The 18,994-nt window shown below is 36.1% G+C and overlaps 1 protein-coding gene across 3 annotated transcripts in view; it reads right to left on the reverse strand.

The window, feature by feature from the left end:
* Positions 1 to 18,994, reverse strand: part of TOP2B (topoisomerase (DNA) II beta) — a 62,021-nt gene that overhangs the window by 23,850 nt on the left and 19,177 nt on the right. For all 3 annotated transcript variants that reach the window (XM_018041906.1, XM_018041907.1, XM_018041905.1), the window contains exons 5-18: positions 17,352 to 17,497; positions 16,428 to 16,525; positions 15,522 to 15,734; positions 12,150 to 12,323; positions 10,644 to 10,745; positions 10,421 to 10,558; positions 6,498 to 6,636; positions 6,026 to 6,183; positions 5,757 to 5,882; positions 4,529 to 4,639; positions 4,342 to 4,447; positions 2,009 to 2,118; positions 1,332 to 1,424; positions 1,121 to 1,235 (exon numbers count right to left, since the gene is read on the reverse strand). In XM_018041906.1, the coding sequence (XP_017897395.1) occupies positions 1,121 to 1,235; positions 1,332 to 1,424; positions 2,009 to 2,118; positions 4,342 to 4,447; positions 4,529 to 4,639; positions 5,757 to 5,882; positions 6,026 to 6,183; positions 6,498 to 6,636; positions 10,421 to 10,558; positions 10,644 to 10,745; positions 12,150 to 12,323; positions 15,522 to 15,734; positions 16,428 to 16,525; positions 17,352 to 17,497 (1,829 nt within the window). The remainder of the gene's footprint in view (positions 1 to 1,120; positions 1,236 to 1,331; positions 1,425 to 2,008; positions 2,119 to 4,341; positions 4,448 to 4,528; positions 4,640 to 5,756; positions 5,883 to 6,025; positions 6,184 to 6,497; positions 6,637 to 10,420; positions 10,559 to 10,643; positions 10,746 to 12,149; positions 12,324 to 15,521; positions 15,735 to 16,427; positions 16,526 to 17,351; positions 17,498 to 18,994) is intronic.

Consider the following 18,994-nt stretch of genomic DNA (forward strand, 5'->3'; position numbering starts at 1 on the left):
CCTAAATCTGGAATGCTCTTATAAAGTAGAGATATGTTCTGGTAATTAAGAATGCAGGCTTTAGAATCTCACTAATCTGGATACTCTTCTCAACTTAGCCATGACTTTCTACACCTTACTAAACCATTAAGTCTCAGTGTCTCTTCAGTGTAACATAAATAATTACCCTCTTAATAGGGTGACCATAGATTACAAGAGATAATGTAAGCAAAGCACTCTGCTTCCTGATCACTCTTCCTGCTGTAGACCAAGGAGCACAGTGGTGAACTTTCCAGTGGATCCCAGCTGTCGTCATTACCATGGGCCCAGAGCATAGCAAAAGCAAAAGGATAATAAAACATGGCCACTTTTCTTGAGAATTTTATAATCTAGTTGAGGAGGCAAAACTAGCATAAGTAAAGTAAGAGGCACACAACTACTGGCATAGAAGTTGACAGCACCTGAGACCAATTTCGACTGCAACTTCTAACGAAGACTTCAGAGACTGGATGTGACCGAAAGCTAGAATTAGATAGATTACAGAACCATCTGTTTTAGCTGAAAAACCAAGGGACATAAAGATAAACTAATTTTTTAAAAGTTATAAAATCAAAACACTCTAGATAAAAGACTAAAATCTGCTCCAACTACTCGGTAGCAGTCTAATTTTTTTGTCACGTTAGATAAGCTAAAGCATTAAATTTGGGGAACTGAGGTCTATGGCCATACCACCCTGAATGAGATTTATCTTGTCTGATCTTGAAAACTAAGTAGGGTTGGGCCTGGTTAGTAGTTGGATGGGAGGTTCCGGGTACTGAGGAGTAAAGGTACTTTTAAAATTTGGTCTGATAAATACTCTAGAACTTATCAAAATCACATTTTACTTTTTATTTTAAAAAGTCTCCAATAAGTTGGAGCTAAAACTTTAAAAATTTGCAAGCTATTAATAATTTATTTAGAAACTCAAAAAGGGCTTAAGATTCAAATTAAAGACTATAAAATATTTCAAAACTTCTAAAACATCTCAAAAGCAACTTTAGAATTTTAAAAATTATTATAAGGATGGGTTAAAATACATGAAATTAAAATACACTCAATAACATTCAAAAATGAAAAAGCTTCTTAAACAAAAGCTACTTACCATCAACAAGAGATGGTATAGATCTTTCATTGTCTGAGTTTGAGAAAAGAATCAATTCCTTGTTGATGAAATCATTATAAGTCAAATGCTTGGTTGCTGTACCATATAAGAATTGCTAAGGGAAAAGTCACATAGCAATTATGTCATTATTACTACATGGATTTTTAGCCTTTCTCTTTCTTTCCCCAGATCACAGCTCTTTATGACTAACCTCTGGTAAGCCATGTAACCTACGCTGTCTCCGATCTTCCATAAAGTTCGTTAACCATTCTTTTCTGTCATCGATCTTCTTCTTACTGAATGCCTGAAACATTCCAGATAATTTAATACATTAAAAAAAATTAATTTCACTATAGAATTAAAATTTATAAAAGCAAATAATTAATTATTAATTTCTGGGAAATTATACAGTCTTTTCCAATACACTTCTATCAAAAATACATTTGAATAGAGGTCTCTGAATTAAAGAACTATGAAAGCAGAGCATAATCTGAGGTGATGGGGAATGACACTAAGATTAACTAGGCTGGGCTTAGAATTAAAAAGAGACATACCACAGCAAGCCAAGACTGGGAGGGGGAGGATGGCAGACAGAGGAAAAGGATACTGGGAGAGATTTCTTTTTTAATTTTTAATTGGAGTTTAGTTGCTTTACAATGCTTTGTCGGTTTCTGCTGTACAACATGAGTCCGCCATAAGTATACAGGTATGCCCTCCCTCTGAAGCCTCCCTCCCTCCCTCCCCCTTCACAGAGCATCGAACTGGGCTCCCTGTGCTCTATAGCAGTGAGCTACCTTACGCGTGGTAGTACATGCAAGTCAATGTGACTCTCTCTCAATGCATTCCCCACCCCTCTGTCTAGAGAGATTTCTTAATTAACTTTGTTACCAAGGTAATGGCAGCATCATCTTCAGGACCAGCATATCTAAATAAGATACGGTGCCTTTCCATATCAGCAAAATATTCCTTGGCTTCCTTAGCTGTACTGGTACCCAACCCTGCACAATTTTTAAAATGAAAGTAAAAATAAGCCAGACAGAAAGAAAAAGACAAATACTGTATGATCTCACTAGTATGTGGAATCTAAAAAAACAAAAAGTCAAACTCATAGTAACACAGAGTAGAATAGTGGTTACCAGGGGCTGAGGGAAGAGGGAAATAGAGAGATGTCAGTCAAAAGTACAAACTTTCAGTTATGAAATGAATAAATTCTGGAGAATCTAATTACAGCATAATGCCTATAGTTAATAACACCATACTGCATATATGAAAATTACTTAGAATAGACATTAAATGTTCTCTCAAAAAAAAAAAAAGCTATAGAAATGATTAACAAAATCAAGAATGTGGGAAATGATATAGGACAAACTATCCAACTTTTTAAACAAATAAATTACACGGAAAACAGAAAAACAATATAATAAGATTTAATAGACCTATCAACCAAATTCACTGTGTGGGCTCTGTTTGGATCCTGATTTAAAATATATATATATATATATATATATATATATATATATATATGTAAATGAACATTTTTAATATAGTCAGGAGAATTTTAACAGATTGAATATTTAAGGTTATTAAAGAAAGGTATGATAATGGTATGATGGGCAACAAAAAATTCGTTTAGAAATACATACCAAAGTACTATAGAAATTAATTATATTATTAATGCCTGGAATTTATTAGGTTGGTACAAAAGTAATTGAGGTTTTAGACCATGAATTTTAAATCATTGTAATTAGGCTCAAACACATCTTTATTAATCAAAATAGGAACCAGTACAATCAACACAGTTTTGCCAACAAGAAATGCTTGTTTATTCTTGTAGCGTAAAAATTGGTGCTTCAGGAATCAACAAGCTCTTAGGAAGCATTTTCTGCCTCCTGCTTGTTGTGGAAGCAGTTTCCCTGCAAAAAAGTTGTTGAGATGCTTGAAGAAGTGGTAGTTAATTAGTGAGAAGTCAGGTGAATATGGTGGGTGAGGTAAAACTTCATAGCTCAAATTGTTCAACTTTTGAAGCGCTGGTTGTGTGACAACGGTTGAGCACTGTTGTGGACAACCGGGCCCGTTCTGCTGACCAATACCAGCCGCTAGCATCGCAGTTTCTGATGCAGCTTATCGATTTGCTGAGCATACTTCTCAGATGTAATGGTTTTGCCAGGATTCAGAAAGCTGTAATGAATCAGATGGACAGTAGACCACCAAACAGTGAACATTTTTTTTTTGGTGCAAGTCTGGCTTTGAGAAGTGCTTTGAAACTTCTTCTCAGACCAGCCACTGAGCTGATCGTCGCTAGTTGTCATATAAAATCCATTTTTCATCACACGTCACAACCCGATCAAGAAATGGTTAGTTCTTATTGCACAGCACAAGAGAAGACAACTTCAAAATGATGATTTTTAAAATTTTTGTTCAGCTCATGGGCACCCACTTATCGAGCTTTGTTCACCTTTCCAATTTGCTTCTAATGCCAAATGACCATAGAATGGTCATTGTTGAGTTCTTCAGCAACTTCTTATGTAGTTGTAAGAAAATCAGCTTAAGAGATGACTCTCAACTGGTCACTGTCACCTTCTGACGGCCGGCCACTGTGCTCATCGTCACGGCTCTCGTCTCCTTTGCAAAACTTCTTGAACCACAGCTGCACTGTACGTTTGTTAGTAGTTCCTGGGCCAAATGTGTTATTGATGTTACAAGTTGTCGCCACTGCTTTACAACCCATTTGAACTTGAATAAGAAAACTGCTCAAATTTGCTTTTTGTCTAACATCATTTCCACAGTCCAAAATCAATATATAATAAATAACAAGTAACAAGTCATTAACGAAAAGAACATATAGCAAGAAATGCACAGTAAAATGATGTATAATATAACCACATTTATTTAAGAATGTACTCCAATATCAAATGACAAAGTTCAACAAAGGAAAACTGCAATTACTTTTGCACCAACGTAATATTTCAAACTAATGGGAAGGCGATGAGAAGAGTTCAGATGACACAAGATTGTTCATGAAATGACGACACTTAAGTACATGGGAAGCCCATTAACCTATTCTACTTACATAAAATTTTCCATAACTCTTTAAAAATCAGCAATAGTTGTTTTTGAAAGCTAAAAGAGATAAACTTTCAAAATATTTTATAACGCTCTCTTAACAGGAAATTTATGTCAATAGTTAAGTTCACAAAATTTAAGTGTTTTAGAATACAGACCTTTGTAGTATTTTATTTTCCAGGCTTTCTGGTTTTCTATATGTTTTTTCCACTCATCAAACTCAGGAATACTGTAGAAGGAAAGTTCCTGCTTATTTTTGCTAGCCTTAAATGAATAATAAAAAAAATTAGTTTTTCTGCTACCATTTAAGACCATAGTATAAAAGTATATTAATGTAAATAGTACCTTTACAATAGGGGTAATGAACTCTTCAAGAAAACCATGCTTCAAAAGTGATGGCCAATTGTGATGGATGAAATTAATAAGCAGGCCTTTTATGTGAGAACCATCTTGATCCTAAATAAGTATCAGTAAAGAATGTCATGATAATTTTATGAAATATAATTACTTATATAATCAAATTTTTAAACATATGAATGCAGCAATGAGGCAAAATTCCGTTCACATTTTAGAACTGCATTGTACAAAACAGATTATTCTTTGGATGATTAAAGAATTTCTTTCTTAAAATTCAAATAAAGAATATAGCTATGTGATAAACTGAATCTTTCTGTCACTATAAGACATACTACCATTATCTTTTTTATAGTTTCCCCAGATTTCACTAGAAGACAGAAATACAAGAAACACAGTTATAATGCCACTTCACTGAAAGGAGAAATCTATGGAATACAAGTATTCACAAGTCTTCTCTTAACATAAAAACTGATAAATTTCTGCTTAAAACTACACAGCAGCTTCTCAGTTGAAGATTTTCCTACAAATGCTTTCAGTTAGAGTACATGAGACACAAGCAGTTGGATGGATATGAAACTATTCAATTTTATGTGTATGCTCAGTAACTCAGTCATGTCCAACTCTGCGACCCCCTGAACTGTAGCCCACCAGGCTCCTCTGCCATGGGTATTCTCCAGGCAAGAATGCTGGAATGGAAAACTGGAAGATCTCCCAGGGGATCTTCCCAACCCAGGGACTGAACTCAGGTCTCCCACACTGCAGGCGGCTTCTTTACCATCAGAGCCACCAGGGAAGCATATGAAACTCTTCAGTTTTCTAGTTCTTGCCTAATTATTGCCATTTTACTATTCAAACCCTCCTAGTTTTTTGTGAACCCCCAATTATGCTATCATAAACAAATATTAGACATCTTCCTAAATTTCACCATTTCCTTCCTGTTTACAGGCAAGCTTCAACGTCATAATACTGCAGTGTGTTCCACTCTTTCCAGATTTACTGAATTTAAAAACAGTTTAAAATAACTAACCAAAAAGGTCGCTACCATAAATTAGATAATGTAAAATATACTTCACACAAACCCTGCCATTAAATAATATTATTCCCCTTGAAGTATAATCATTTTCAATTTACTATCTTGGAACAAATCTCATGAAACAAATATCCAAAGGACATTCTGAAAAAGAGATGTTTTATTATGTGGCAACTTTTAACCAACCTGATCAGTCATAATCATAATCTTTCCATAGCGCAAAGTTTTCAGAGATTCTGCATCATCATAACTTTTCTTATATTGTAGACCAACTATTTTAATAATATTGTTTATTTCTGCATTTTCCATGATCTGTGCAAAAATGAAAAGAATTGCAAGTATTTTAAAGTGTCAAAATATACAAAAGATGAGTCAGAATTGACACATAAAAACACAATTTTAGTTAAAGTAATAAATTGTCATATACACATGTGGGTACATATGTAGATACACACCTGTTTGTGAGAAGCTTCCCGCACGTTAAGAATCTTTCCCCTGAGGGGAAAGACGCCATATCTGTCCCTCCCGATCACACCTAATCCAGACACGGCCAGGGACTTGGCAGAGTCTCCTTCTGTCAGGATCAGCGTGCACTCCAGGGAATGTTTGCCACCTAAGAGAGATGAGCAACGATACATACTCCAAATCTCCTAATCTTACCAATGAAAAGCATGAAACCAAAAAATTAACAATCACAATGATAGTAAAACATTGTAAAGAGTCATCTTATATTATGCTCAGTATAATGTAAAAATGAGGCACATTTTATTGAAGTTTTATCCCCCCAAAATTGTAATATGTGTTATATGTGACAATTTTAGTGAAATTATCCTCTGAAAATAAAATCCTATATATGTGGAAAATTAAAACCATCTATAACTGAATAAAAACTTAAAATCTAAAAACCAAACAAAAACTGAACCTTACCAGCATCATTAGCATCGTCCAATTTGGGAATACCTTTGATTTTACTGTACTTTACTGATGAACACTTCTTGTTCAGCTGTGTCTGAGCCTTAAATTTCACCCAGTTCAGGATACTTTCTACAATGCCACAGTTAGAGGCCTAAAAATCAAAGAAGCAAGCAAGAAGTTCACACCTAATGTAATACCTGGAATCTGGGCAGTTGTAATGCAAAATGATAATAATATATGACGGCAAATTATTCTAATTACAGTAAATTAATTGAGGCAGCTAATCACCATAACCTATTATATGGAAATGTAAACACATGAGAAAAAGGCAACTTTACCACATGTGAAAAAAATTTTATTAGAATAAACTCCATAAGAAATATACACAGCTTTTGTTACAAGTTAATTTTGTTAAAATGAACACAGTAAAGGCTGATCCACCTATGAATTTACTACCTGGGCAATTATAGACACTGACATTTCTGATATCCTTCAACACAAAAACATGAATCTGGAATTCACTATGACAAAAAAATATTAACATGAAGGGAGTATCAAGATAAACTTAAGAACTTATGAATAGTCCTTATTCTTTAAAGAGCTTGGTGATAAGGATTCTAACATTATACATGTGTGTCATTCTGCAGTGAGTTAACGGGTGATACGATGTCAAACTCTACTCCCTGAAAAAGTAAAGCGTCTCCAAGTTTGAGTTATTTATTTTTCATCAACCTGGGTAGTTTGATTATAGGTGTATGAAATAAGTTTTCTGGAACATTTCAAATAAAAAAAGAAGTGAACTATGTTATCAAATCTAAACCTCCTTTCCCAAAAATGAAAAAGCATAAAAATTAAAATCAAATTACTTTATAAAAAGAACAACTGTGAAGAGGGGAGAAATTTGGGAAATGATTAGCATCAGGTCAGCAGTATTCAGAATTTATTACAATCAGACCCAAAAGTACTATTCTATAGGCTTTTAGCTAAACCTAAAAATCAACTTTTGTTTTTGTTCATGAGACCCTACCTTTGAAATTCCAATACCAAAATTTGATAAAAATGTTATTTCTATTGAAATATTACACAATATTCCTCCAAAAAAACTTAAAACTTTCAAAGAGGAGGGGCTGTAATATATTTATCTCTACATTCCCAGGGCAAACATAAAGGCACTTAATATATATATATGTTTGGTGGCACTGGTGAACAAGAGAAACGAGGCAAAGCTTATTCAGAAAAAACTATAAAAAATTATTAGCAGCCACAAGTTCAGTTCAGTTGCTCAGTCATGTCCGACTCTGCGACTCCATGAATTGCAGCATGCCCAGTCTTCCTGTCCATCACCAACTCCCGGAGTTCACTCAGACTCACGTCCATCGAGTTGGTGATGCCATCCACCCATCTTATCCCCTTCTCCTCCTGCCCCCAATCCCTCCCAGCATCAGAGTCTTTTCCAATGAGTCAGCTCTTCACATCAGGTGGCCAAAGTACAGCATCATTTTAGCATCATTCCTTCCAAAGAAATCCCAGGGTTGATCTCCTTCAGAATGGACTGGTTGGATCTCCTTGCAGTCCAAGGGACTCTCAAGAGTCTTCTCCAACACCACAGTTCAAAAGCATCAATTCTTTGGCGCTCAGCTTTCTTCATAGTCCAACTCTCACATCCATACATGACCACTGGAAAAACCATAGCCTTGACTAGATGGACCTTTGTTGGCAAAGTAATGTCTCTGCTTTTCAATATGCTATCCAGGTTGGTCATAAATTTTCTTCCAAGGAGTAAGTGTCTTTTAATTTCATGGCTGCAGTCACCATCTGCAGTGATTTTGGAGCCCAAAACAATAAAGTCTGACACTGTTTCCACTGTTTCCCATGAAGTGATGGGACCGGATGCCATGATCTTCGTTTTCTGATTGTTGAGCTTTAAGCCAACTTTTTCACTCTCCTCTTTCACTTTCATCAAGAGGCTTTTTAGTTTCTCTTCACTTTCTGCCATAAGGGTGGTGTCATCTGCATATCTGAGGTTAGCGATATTTATTCTGGCAGTCTTGATCCCAGCTTGTGCTTCTTCCAGCCCAGCATTTCTCATGATGTACTCTGCATAGAAGTTAAATAATCAGGGTGACAATATACAGCCTTGATGTACTCCTTTTCCTATCTGGAACCAGTCTGTTGTTCCATGTCCAGTTCTGACTGTTGCTTCCTGACCTGCATATAGGTTTCTTAAGAGGTAGGTCAGGTGGTCTGGTATTCCCATCTCTTTCAGAATTTTCTACAGTTTATTGTGATCCACACAGTCAAAGGCTTTGGCATAGTCAATAAAGCAGAAAGAGATGTTTTTCTGGAACTCTCTTGCTTTTTCCATGATCCAGCAGATGTTGGCAATTTGATCTCTGGTTCCTCTGCCTTTTCTAAAACCAGCTTGAACATCTGGAAGTTTACAGTTCACATACTGCTGAAGCTTGGCTTGGAGAATTTTGAGCATTACTAGCGTGTGAAATGAGTGCAACTGTGTGGTAGTTTGAGCATTCTTTGGCATTGCCTTTCTTTGGGATTGGAATGAAAACTGACCTTTTCCAGTCCTGTGGCCACTGATGAGTTTTCCAAATTTGCTGGCAGATTGAGTGCAGCACTTTCACAGCATTATCTTTCAGGATCTGAAATAGTTCAACTGGAATTCCATCACCTCCACTAGCTTTATTCTTAGCGACGCTTCCTAAGGCCCACTTGACTTCACATTCCAGGATGTCGGCTCTAGGTGAGTGATCATACCATCGTGATTGTCCGGGTTGTAAAGATCTTTTTTGTACAGTTCTTCTGTGAATTCTTGCCACCTCTTCTTAATACCTTCTGCTTCTGTTAGGTCCATACCATTTCTGTCCTTTATCGAGCCCATCTTTGCATGAAATGTTCCCTTGGTATCTCTAATTTTCTTGAAGAGATCTCTCGTCTTTCCCATTCTGTTTTCCTCTATTTCTTTGCATTGATCACTGAAGAAGGCTTTCTCATCTCTCCTTGCTATTCTTTGGAACTCTGCATTCAGATGCTTATCTCTTTCCTTTTCTCCTTTGCTTTTTGCTTCTCTTCTTTTCACAGCTATTTGTAAGGCCTCCTCAGACAGCCATTTTGCATTTTTTGCATTTCTTTTCCACGGGGATGGTCTTGATCCCTGTCTCCTGTACAATGTCACGAACCTCTGTCCATAGTTCATCAGGCACTCTATCAGATCTAGTCCCTTAAATCTATTTCTCACTTCCACTGTATAATCATAAGGGATTTGATTTAGGTCATACCTGAATGGTCTAGTGGTTTTCCCTACTTTCTTCAATTTAAGTCTGAATTTGGCAATAAGGAGTTCATGATCTGAGCCAGTCAGCTCCTGGTCTTGTTTTTGTTGACTGTATAGAGCAGCCACAAGGCTCAGTTATAAATCTAAGATTTATTATTTATATTTTCATCTTGTTTCAGAAAGGTTAAGGCAGCCTAAATAAATATGTGCTAAGTAAAATGAAAAAAAAATATGTAGAATATGGTAAATTTTATGTTAGACATATGTTACCATAATTTTTTAAGTTACATCTACAAAATCAGTAGATGAATTTGAAAGGAATGGAAAAGATGAAGACAGGAGCCCTGTGAGGACCTGTACATTTTTTAGAGGCAAAACTGGCTTTTTAAAGACCAATGCAAACTGAAAACATAATTAGTTACATGATTCCCTACTTTAAAGCTTGGCAAAATAATCAACTGTTTTATGAAACAGTGTCTATCTAACCTTTGAAGTTTTCAGAATCAAGCATTTTGGTTTTTAGGATAAGTATGCCTGTATCTGCAGTTAAAATAACAAACTAATCAGAATAAATAAATCAAGAAAACTACTTAATCAACTCTAAATTAAACAAAAAACACTGAAAAGTAATATACGTTTTACTCACTGCTTTAAAAAATTTTTCTGATAGTTGGCATTTGGATCCAAAACTTTTGGGCTGCAAAGTCATGTTTTCCTTAGTCTGAGAATCAAAAGTTGGATTTTCAATAAGGCAGTTAATAAAAACCCATATATGATTTTTTACCTGTTGAAAACATATCAAAAGAAAGGTCAATATCAGAATTGATTATTACTTAACAATTCAACAGAACATATAAAACATCACTTACTTGAAATGGTTTCACTGACACACCAGCTTTGTTCTTTTTCTTAACCACTTCAATCAGTTTACCAACAACTTGGTCTACTACATAATCCACATGCCGTCCACCCTAAAGAGGAAAAAAAAAAAAAAAAGAATACAAAATCTTCTATAATTAAGGCAGCAGAACAGTAACATTCACATTTTTCTAGAGTGAGCATTTAATCTTCAACACAACTTTTTTAAGTTAGTATGACTATATTACTCACCCTATATATCAGAGGTAATATGATAAGTCTCAGAAGGAAAGAGCTGGGATTTAAAACATAGTCCTTTTGGCCACAGAGCTAGCTAATTAGCAACTCTATATAACTCCCCACCAAGTGAAAACAACGAAAAAGAGACACGGAGGTGAGGATGAACACTGGCCTGGTGGTAGCAATGACGCTCACAAGACTGCCACTTAGGGACCATGGTAGCCATCAACAGCGTCTTCCCTTTCATATTATGGGCAAATCCAACTGTGTTTTTAACTGGCAACATGTCCAGTTACAAAGATTTACCAATCTAGACTCCCTTGCAGGTAAAGGGACCCTTGACCCAGTTTTAGCCAGAGAAGCTAGCAGAGGTCCACTGGATCAGGTTTCCAGGAACAATACTGAATTCCTGATAAAAGCAGAGAGATATAATTCACATATGCATTTGCCCAACTTCATTCTCTCCTTAGGACTTGGAAAGGTGCAGCAGACATATTAAAGGCATGAAAATGAAAGCCACATGCTAAGAGAGGCAGAAAAGAAAGCAAGCCAGGAAGAGAACAGGACCCTGTTGACACTGTAAAGTCACAGAACCAGACTAAGACTGCATGCCATCAGTCCCCAGAAGAGGAAAAGGAAAACCTTCACATGTCTACAAACCACTGGATACTAGGTTTCTATTACACATAATAAAATGCAATCAAATCTGATACAGGATTTCTGTTGACTAGAAAAAGTGATGCTAGATGATAAAAAATAAGCTCAAACTTGAACAAGAGTGACAAAGTGATAGCTCATGGCTTTATTCTAAAATACACACTTATATTGCCCAATATTTCATTATGGTCAATGGATAAACGCATATAGATGAGAAGAATTTCATTTGATTTGGAAATTTAAAAGCCTACAAAAAAGGTTCAAACTCCTTAGAACCACAGATAAGGAATTTCACGATGTGATCTCAAAACAGACTCATCTCTTATTATTTGTTCTTTTACACTCAAAATTCAGAACACAGAACAAGGAATTTGTTATCATTCTAAATTCCATAAAATACAAATGTATTCAACTATAAGTTCTAATCATGTAAATTTATTTCTCAGTGGACGCTTAAATAAATTGTAAGACAGATATTTCATAGAAAATACACTTTTATTTTCATAAGTCAATTTTGATTTCGCAAAAGCAGGGTGGAGGGGTATTCTTTGTTGTTTTATCTTGTTTTTAATGAAGACTGTTCTACAACTGACTTGGAAACAAAGAATTAGTGTACTTACTTTTGTTGTTGCAATGCTATTTACAAAGCTGATCTGCTGGAATCCTTTTTCACTCAATGTGAGACAAACGTCCCATCTTTCATTTGCAAGTTCATGAATAACTTTTAGGGCCACTCCAGTTTCATCCAATTTGTCTTTCACATAAAGATCTACGTAACTGCGAAATCCGTTTACCTAAAATTTGGAAAACAAAAACAATGAACAATTCCTCTTGCACTGGCAGCTGAACTAGGTGAACGCCAGCCAGTTTAGACATGTAGAAGGGAAGGCTCAAAGAAGTTTTCTTCTCCTTTATAAGAAAAGTTGGTTAAACAACAAATTTTCTATGCATCTGCAAAAACTTGAGATCACAGGACAGCTGAGCATCCAAAGTCTGAAGAGAGACAGGTGTTTGTAAGGAGACACAGAACCTAAATCGTTTGCTTATCTGGGCAGAAGCTGCTTGGTGTGCTATAAGCCCATAGGAACCTGGAACCAGAGCTTCTGATGAATTTCTTTCTATAGACAAGTGTGGACTAGTGTGTGTGTGTGAAGCACCTGAAGTCTGTGGTCAGAAGGGGTTCCTAGTCTTTTGCAGGTCTTTCCTCACAGAGTAGATCAGAAAGAATTTAGAAAAAGTGACCCTCATGGGGCCAGGTGGAGAACAGCAGCCACTAGGAATTCAACCCAGACCCTTCACCCTTATCAGAAAAAAAAAAAAAAAAAAGAATGGCTTACTTCACAGGGGGAAGGACACTGTTGGAAAGCAGTGGTGAAATACCACCAGAGCTGGGATAAAGTACTTCTGCCCAGCCCCACACCTCCTATGCCCATCTTATTTACATCTTAAAAAGGCTTATCCTGCAGGGCACAGGAGGAGAGCACTGGTGTGACCTGATGCAACCAGAGGAAAACAGAGGACAAAGGGAACGTCTCCACCTCAAGCGGAGGCATAGACACTCCTGAGAAGGCTAAACCCCGAGACACAGGCCCTGAGCAGTCCAAAGCCTGAGACTAATCAGACATGGGGGTCTCTCACAACCTATACCCAGGCCAGCAGGCCTCCAACTGTAACAGCGGTTTCCAGCTGGAAGACCAGCAGCTCCAAGGCAAGCCCGAAAGCATAGAGAAAGGACAAGATAGAATCTGAAGTATCTGGTGCCCACAGCAACAACAGACCTCACCACTAGTAACTGCAGCAACAACAGCCTGCAAACACGGCCCGCTCCCTGTACAGATTAACATAAATCCTCCTACTAAAGCCTATTCACACCATATTTACTATGCTATGCGACATAGCTGGTGTTCAACAGAATCTCAAAAGGTATCCCAAAAAGCAAGGGGAAAACACAGTCTGAAAAGACAAATCAATCATCAGAACTTAGATATGTCGCAGATGTTTTAGCTATCAGATAGGGCTTTTGGCTACCTGATGCAAAGAGCCAAATCATTAGAAAAGACCCTGATGTGGGGAAAGACTAAAAGGGCAAGAGGAGAAGGAAGGGGACAGAGGACGAGATGGCTGGATGGCATCTGACTCAATGGACACAAGTCTGAGCAAAGTGCGGGAGAGAGTGAAGGGCAGGGAAGCCTGGCATGCTGCAGCGCATAGACTCACGAAGAGTCAGACACAACTTAGCAGCTGAACAACAACAATGCCTAACAGGTTAAAGGCTCTTGTGGAAGTTGCATATTGTCTAATATATATTGTCTAATATGCAACTTCAGCAGAGAGAACCTTTAAGAATGAATCAAATGCAAATGCTAGAAATTAAGAAAAGCAGAAGACACAAAGAATGCCTTTGGCAGGCTCAGAAGTAAACTTGACACAGTAGAGGAAAAAGTCAATGAACTTGAAAATATAGCAATAGAAATCAAACAAACTGAAACTCAAAGAGAAAACAGAGTGAGTAAAGCGGAGTAAAGCATCCAGGAGCATGGGTCCTACAATTCATGCATAATTAGACTCCCAGAAGGAGAAGGAAGAGCAGCACATTCAGAAATAACAGCCAAAATTTTCCCAAAATTAGTGACAGACACCAAACAACAGATCCAATAAGCTCAGGAGACGCCAAACAGAATTAAGTACCAAAAAAAAAAAAAAAACCCCAAAACAACAACAACAAAACCTATATATACAACTGAGTATATCATACTCGAAAGACAAATAGAAAATCTTCAAGGCAGGGGGAGGAAAAAGAAACCTTACCAACAGAGGAAGGATAGGGGTCACAGCGGACACCATGCAAGCAAGAAGACAACAGAGTGGCATTTTTAAGTGCTAAAAAAAAACAGCTGTTGACTGTGATTCTATACTCAGTGAAACTCTGCATCCTTTCAAGTGAAGGAAAAAATTCTCTTAGACAATCATAAACTGAGGGAAACTATTATCAGCAAAGGTATCCACAGGAAATAAATGTTAAAGAAAAATCTCCAGCCAGAAGGAATATGAAATAGATCAGAAACTTAGGCCTACAACAAGAAATTAAGAGCAGTGGAAATGGAATAAAAGAAGGTAAACTATTTTTTTTATTGCTCTAAAGTATAACTGACTGCTTAAAGCAGTAGCGACATCATCAAGTCAGAAACTTGACGCAGTTTAAAAAAAAAAAATCAATGAACTTGACTATGGAAATATTTCTGCCATAACTTTTTCAAATATTTCTTCCTCCTCATTCTCTCTCTTCTTCTGTTGTTTAGAGAATATGCCAAAGCGAAATGTATGATGAAGAGGGCACAGGGACAGAGAGGAGGACCTGGGGATACACTGTCATAAAGTTTTCGCTCTACACACCAAGTGACAAATCAAGGTGGACTCAAATTATTTACAAACGAGTATTATAAACCCTAAGACAATCACTAAAGAAGTTTTAAAAATAAGAATAATAAGTAAAGAGGATTCTTAGGGGGCACAGTGGTAAAAATTTGCCTGCCAATCAATGCAGGAGACATGGATTCAATCCCTGGTTGGGAAGACCCCCTAGAGAAGGAAATGGCAAGCCACTCCAGTATTCTTGCCTGAGAAATCCCATGGACAGAGGAGCCTGGCAGGCTACAGTCCACGGGGCCTCAAAGAGTCAGATACGTGAGCAACGGAGAACATGCGCACACACATGATAAGTAAATAGAGAAGATAAAATGAAATCATTTTTTAAAAATGCTGAATTAAAACCAAAGAAGGCAGGATACAAGGACATAAGCAACCAAGAACAAATACAATAAATCAACATATAACAAGATGGTAAGCTTTAATCCAAATGTATCAATAATTACTTTAAATGTCAATCATCTCTAAACACGCTTGTTAAAAGAGACTAACAATTTAAAAAGGAAGATCTAACTATAGGCTGTCTACAAATTAACAAAGCACGAGTTATTTTGGAAGACACTTACGGGCAATTTCTTCCCATTGAACATGACCTTGACCCCCTTGCAGGAGCCAGCCAAATCATAAGCTCTTCTGGTCATGAGAGCTACGATATCCCTGTCAAGTTTCTCCATCTTAAATTTGGACAGATCTGGTTGGAATGTTATACATGTGTAATCTTCACCATCAAAATGTTTAATTTTGGCTTCAGAAGTCTTCATCATATTATTCATCCATGTCTTTTAAAAGAAAAAATATTTAAATATTTCTATTGTGCTTCTATATTAGATAATACATAAAGACTCAGCTAATGAAATACATTCATTTACCACAACTAGAATAATTTTCCAACTTTCACAACAAACCAATCCTTAAAACTATACTATAAATGAAGAAATTTTAGATAAAACTATTATAACAACCTCATGCTGAAAATAAGCAAAATCAACTGAACAGCTTTATATATTGTTAATTAAATCTTTCAAAATCTGCAAATGACCATACACAGAATTATACAAAAATAAAAAGGTACAATGCTTTTCTCACAAAATTATTTTAGCTTATGTAAAATTTTCAAAGGTCTACAAAAGTGAAATATAAAAATTTGAAATATAATGATTAATCAACAAGGAAATTTTCAAACATGCTAAGTGGGTGCATTTCAATTAGACTGTAAGGTTCAAGACATTTTCCCTATTGGTTAAACACGTTAAAAAGAAGTCTGTCAAATAAAGCATTTTGTCTTAAAGGAATGGGAGGAAAATGGATTTACGTAAAATCTCCCAAGCATTCTGTAGCCTTTTTACTCTGATGACTTGCTTAACTTAAAATAATAATTTATATAGGTATCTAAGGTATTATACAGGTATTACCTTGGCAAAGCAACAAACATGATTATTCTTAAGAAAGAATTGGTCACACTTCTATCATACCTGCTTAAAACTATGTTTGTATTCTTTGCAAGCAGTTTCTACTGTAAACTTTGTACTGAAAATATTACAAAGTTTTGCACCATAACCATTGCGACCACCTGTAAGAACAATTAAATGTGAAAGGTTTAATGAAAACAATTTTAAAGGGACTTTGTTAACTCACGTACCATAGGGCACGTCTGTTGCAAAACAGTTTCCACTTTTTAATCACTGATTGAATATTTCAAAGCATATTTAGATTTTTCATTTAAAGAAACATACAATTAAGATTAGCACATACAGTAATATAATAAAAATACACATTTTGTAGATTATCTTCATAACAATTTAAAAAAAATTAAGCACTGTATCTTCAAACAATCCAGTAAGTCTACGTGAGTGTGAATCTGAGCTTTCTATCACAGTCACTTCTATTACAAAACTCTAATCTATGAACTTTCTAGAACTTTGGTTTTGGAAAAAAATCATCTTCGGGGAAATTTAAGTAAGTTGCAAAACAACTGGCTATGATCAAAGCACTTTCAACTCTATAGAGTCTAGACTTTCAATCTTGACTCAAAGAAAACGGTTCAAAAGTAATTTGATTGATGACACGGTGCTTATGTAAAAACAAATTCACACATACAGGAATCATATGCATCTTACTCTCATCAGTACTCTAATTCAAAACCCAAACTATCAGCCAGGTTAGACAGAGTTCCAGGAGTTCTAGCAGAAGTCAATGTACTACCAGGTAAGCGTCTATAATCAAGACAACAGTAATACATGATAGTTTTTATAGATATTAATTCTAAAAAGGATTTTCTCACAACAAAACTAGAAAAGCTCCCTTTTCTGTAATATCATATAGAAATAGTAACAGACTTCTACGTTAAGAGAGCAGTATTTTTCAATAAAAATTCCGATCAGCCATTCAGACTTTACCTGTTACTTTTTTCTCATCATCGTCATAGTTACTGGATGTTAAAAGCTGTCCAAAAATTAATGCAGGAACATAAACTTTCTCTACTTTGTGTTCTACTACTGGAATGCCTTTCCCATTATTCCAAATGCTTATAATGTTAGATTCACTGTAAATAAACAAGCAGAGTTTGGAGCTTAAAATAGTTTAAAGATAAATCAATTAATTTCCATCAAATTAAAGTGACCCAGAATAAACATGAATGATTACAAGCAAAAGGCCAGCCATTACCAATTGGAAGACACTCACTCATCTTTCAAGAAAACCCTTGCTGAGGACACACGTTACCATCCCTGAGTCGTAAGTCTAACTAGGGTCAATAAGTTCTGCAGGTGATACTGCAAAAGTCTCCCAAGAAAACAAAACTCTTCTCAACAGTAAAAGCAGAGAAGCTTGTATAAGAAGCCAGCTATCAATTCCACTTTCTCTTCATACATAGGAGCCATGACCTTTATGCTTCTTCCCGCCAGTCGACCCCCTGTGACCACAGGCTCTACGGGGCTAGCAGCCACAGCCACTTTCACCTCCCACCAGACTGCTGAGGAGTGCAGACAGCAAAGGAAAGCAGCCTAGAATATGTCCCACTCTCCATCTAAATGTTAGAGGGTCCTTATACTGTAGCAATCACTGTTAGACTAAAAAGCACATCATTTTCTTTCCCAAAATCAGCAAACCAACTCTTCTTTCCCTCACTTTTCACAATACAGGTTCAACTCTCTGAATCACAGAGACTCAACTTTTCTTTCCCTCACTTTTAACAATATGGGTTCAACTCTCCGAATCATGTGGACTCAGATTTTGTTATTTTTATTCATATCTCCTGATCATTAAGAGATGAGTTTAATGTTTTAAACTTAGTTTGTCCTATTAGATTTGTTTCATCACTATCCAATCTTCCTTCATTCCAAATGCCATTGTATGAGTCTAAATTAGTTATCACCTTAAATACTGATTACTGCAACACAGCTAAGAACAGAACTAGCCACTCCCTTTAAATACATTCTTCATAACAATGATGGACTTACCACAGCTTTCATAACACTATTTTTTGCACCAGGACACAGCAGTAGCTCCATGTTTTCTATGAAATCAAGCTTAGCAGTCCTCTATTGCATGTTTAAGGCCCTTATGCATATCCCTACTTGCAGTCAAACTGAACTACTGTTCTCCAACATGCATCATATTTTCCTTCAAGTCAGTTTTCCTTCAATACAGTTTTATTACTTTATTACAGTTTTACTCAGTCTCAATTCTTTCATTTCTTCATCGTCTTTCCTTTGCCTATAAAATCCTTTTCTTCTCTGTCTAGCCAAATTTTACTTTAACTTCAATAATCAATTTACGACTTCTGTCCTCCCAGGCTAAAATGTTTTCCAACATTCCTTATATTGAAACTGGCCAATAAAAAAATCTAAATTATTTACTAGGGACCTCAGGACATAATTAGGTTATCTAATGTGTGGGTATACACTCTTTACAGAATATACAGCTAAATATTTAAATATGTAACAGTTCAAATGAGCTACTGTACTTTACCTTGCATGTCCCATATCCTAAGGTCAAGAGTGAAGTCTTGAAAACAAGGGCCCTGTATTGCATTATTTTT

This window comes from Capra hircus, chromosome 27 (assembly GCF_001704415.2).
Source record: "Capra hircus breed San Clemente chromosome 27, ASM170441v1, whole genome shotgun sequence".
Lineage (NCBI taxonomy): Eukaryota > Metazoa > Chordata > Mammalia > Artiodactyla > Bovidae > Capra > Capra hircus.